The sequence below is a fragment of the Macrotis lagotis genome, chromosome 6 (assembly GCF_037893015.1).
Source record: "Macrotis lagotis isolate mMagLag1 chromosome 6, bilby.v1.9.chrom.fasta, whole genome shotgun sequence".
NCBI classification, from domain to species: Eukaryota; Metazoa; Chordata; class Mammalia; order Peramelemorphia; family Peramelidae; genus Macrotis; species Macrotis lagotis.
The window spans coordinates 103552619-103554188 of NC_133663.1; the positions used below are offsets into that span (position 1 = coordinate 103552619).

At 37.1% G+C, this 1570-nt stretch overlaps 1 protein-coding gene across 1 annotated transcript; it reads right to left on the reverse strand.

Moving 5' to 3' along the window:
• Positions 1-239: 239 nt before the first annotated feature.
• On the reverse strand, positions 240-626 carry LOC141491773 (ubiquitin-ribosomal protein eL40 fusion protein-like). Its single transcript, XM_074192600.1, has 2 exons — positions 524-626; positions 240-436 (listed from the first exon to the last, which is right to left on the reverse strand). Exons 1-2 carry the CDS (start codon positions 624-626, stop codon positions 240-242), a joined length of 300 nt encoding a protein of 99 aa, XP_074048701.1.
• Between the last annotated feature and the right edge of the window lie 944 nt (positions 627-1570).

The window sequence follows — 1570 nt, forward strand, 5'->3', positions numbered from 1 at the left end:
ATAATTCTCCTTGACGGTAAGAAATACATCTTACTCACCCTAGCATCCCTCCATATTCCCCACAAATTACAAAAACCTATGCAGAGTAGGTACATAACTTTTTTCAGCCTCTCAACTAAAAGGGTATTTTATTGATATTACAGCCCCATTAAACCTGGAACTAGGCCTTGTTACAACAGACTACTCAAGAGCACTTCAGTCAAGGGAACCAAGCCAAAACTGAGCCCCATGGCTAGTCTTTATTTGACCTTCTTCTTGGGGTGCAGATTGTTGGTGTGGACACACTTCTTCTTATGGCAGTTTACAGCATGGGGGTGCAGGTAGGCATAACACTTGCAGCAGATCATCTTGTCACAGTTGTACTTCTGGGCCAGCTGTTGAAGGGAAGGCTCAGTGATGCCCCCATGAAGACACAGCACCAAGTGCAGAGTGGACTCTTCCTAAATGTTGTAATCAGAGAGAGTCCAGCAATCTTCTTGCTGTTTTCCAGCAAAAAATCAGACGTTGTTGATCTGGTGGATACCTTCCTTTTCCTGGATTTTGACTTTGACATTCTTGATAGTATCACTGGGTTCAACCTCAAGAGTGGTGGTCTTGCCTGTCAGGGTCCTCATGAAGATTTGCATCTCTGCAATGCTACGCCCACTTCTTGGTTGCCTCGCTGAATAGAAAGAATGGTGCATAACATTTTTGAAAATTAGATAAATAGATGAATCAGAAATCAAAAAAAAAAGATGAGGGGGGAAAGGGCTACAAAAAGTAGCATAGCTTGAAGTTCTCCAGAAGAATATTTAGAATTACACAATAGTTAATATTACTCTACCCAAAGAAGTTGATCTAAAATAAAAATGAAGCAAATCAAATCTCAACCTCTAGGGCTTGAGATGAAACACACTACCTGGTCAAGAAAAAGGAATTACCTTTCATACATATATGTTCCCCTTCTTTTGGCAAGATAGGAACCTGATACTGTCAAAAATGAAACTATATGCATAAAGTGGATTTTGAGAGTATTTTAAAATAAGACCAGTCAGTATGCCATTGTCATAATCTAAGTATGAGGGCAAGAAAATATTCTATCCCATTATGCTCTGTTCTCTATTGAAAGTTATTAAAAATATCTGTATTAAACATCTCAATATTCATTGACTTCAAAGGAAAAATTTCTATTTTGATATGCTAAGTTTGTGATTCCATTTCACCCTGGATTAATTTTTTAAATCTTACAAATTTATCATTTGCTTGAAGTATAATTTCAAGTTGCCAAATATATGACAAGCTTAGTTAATTATGCTTTTATTTATCCTTCTGGATAGCTGCTTTTCTTTTTGCCTTCAATGTATAATTCACACTCTACATAGTCATAAAGCCTTCTAAGTAGCCTTGGAGGGGATTATTTCCTAATTTGAAAAAGAACCTAAGGGTGAAGTCTTTTAAGTGAGGGGCAGGGTGTGAAAACCCTTCAGTGATTTACTTTATCATATTCACATCCAGATAAGACTCTGGTCATAGAGAGGTCATAGAAAGGTCATAATAAGCACTATATTTTAATACCTTGATAGTACTTTAG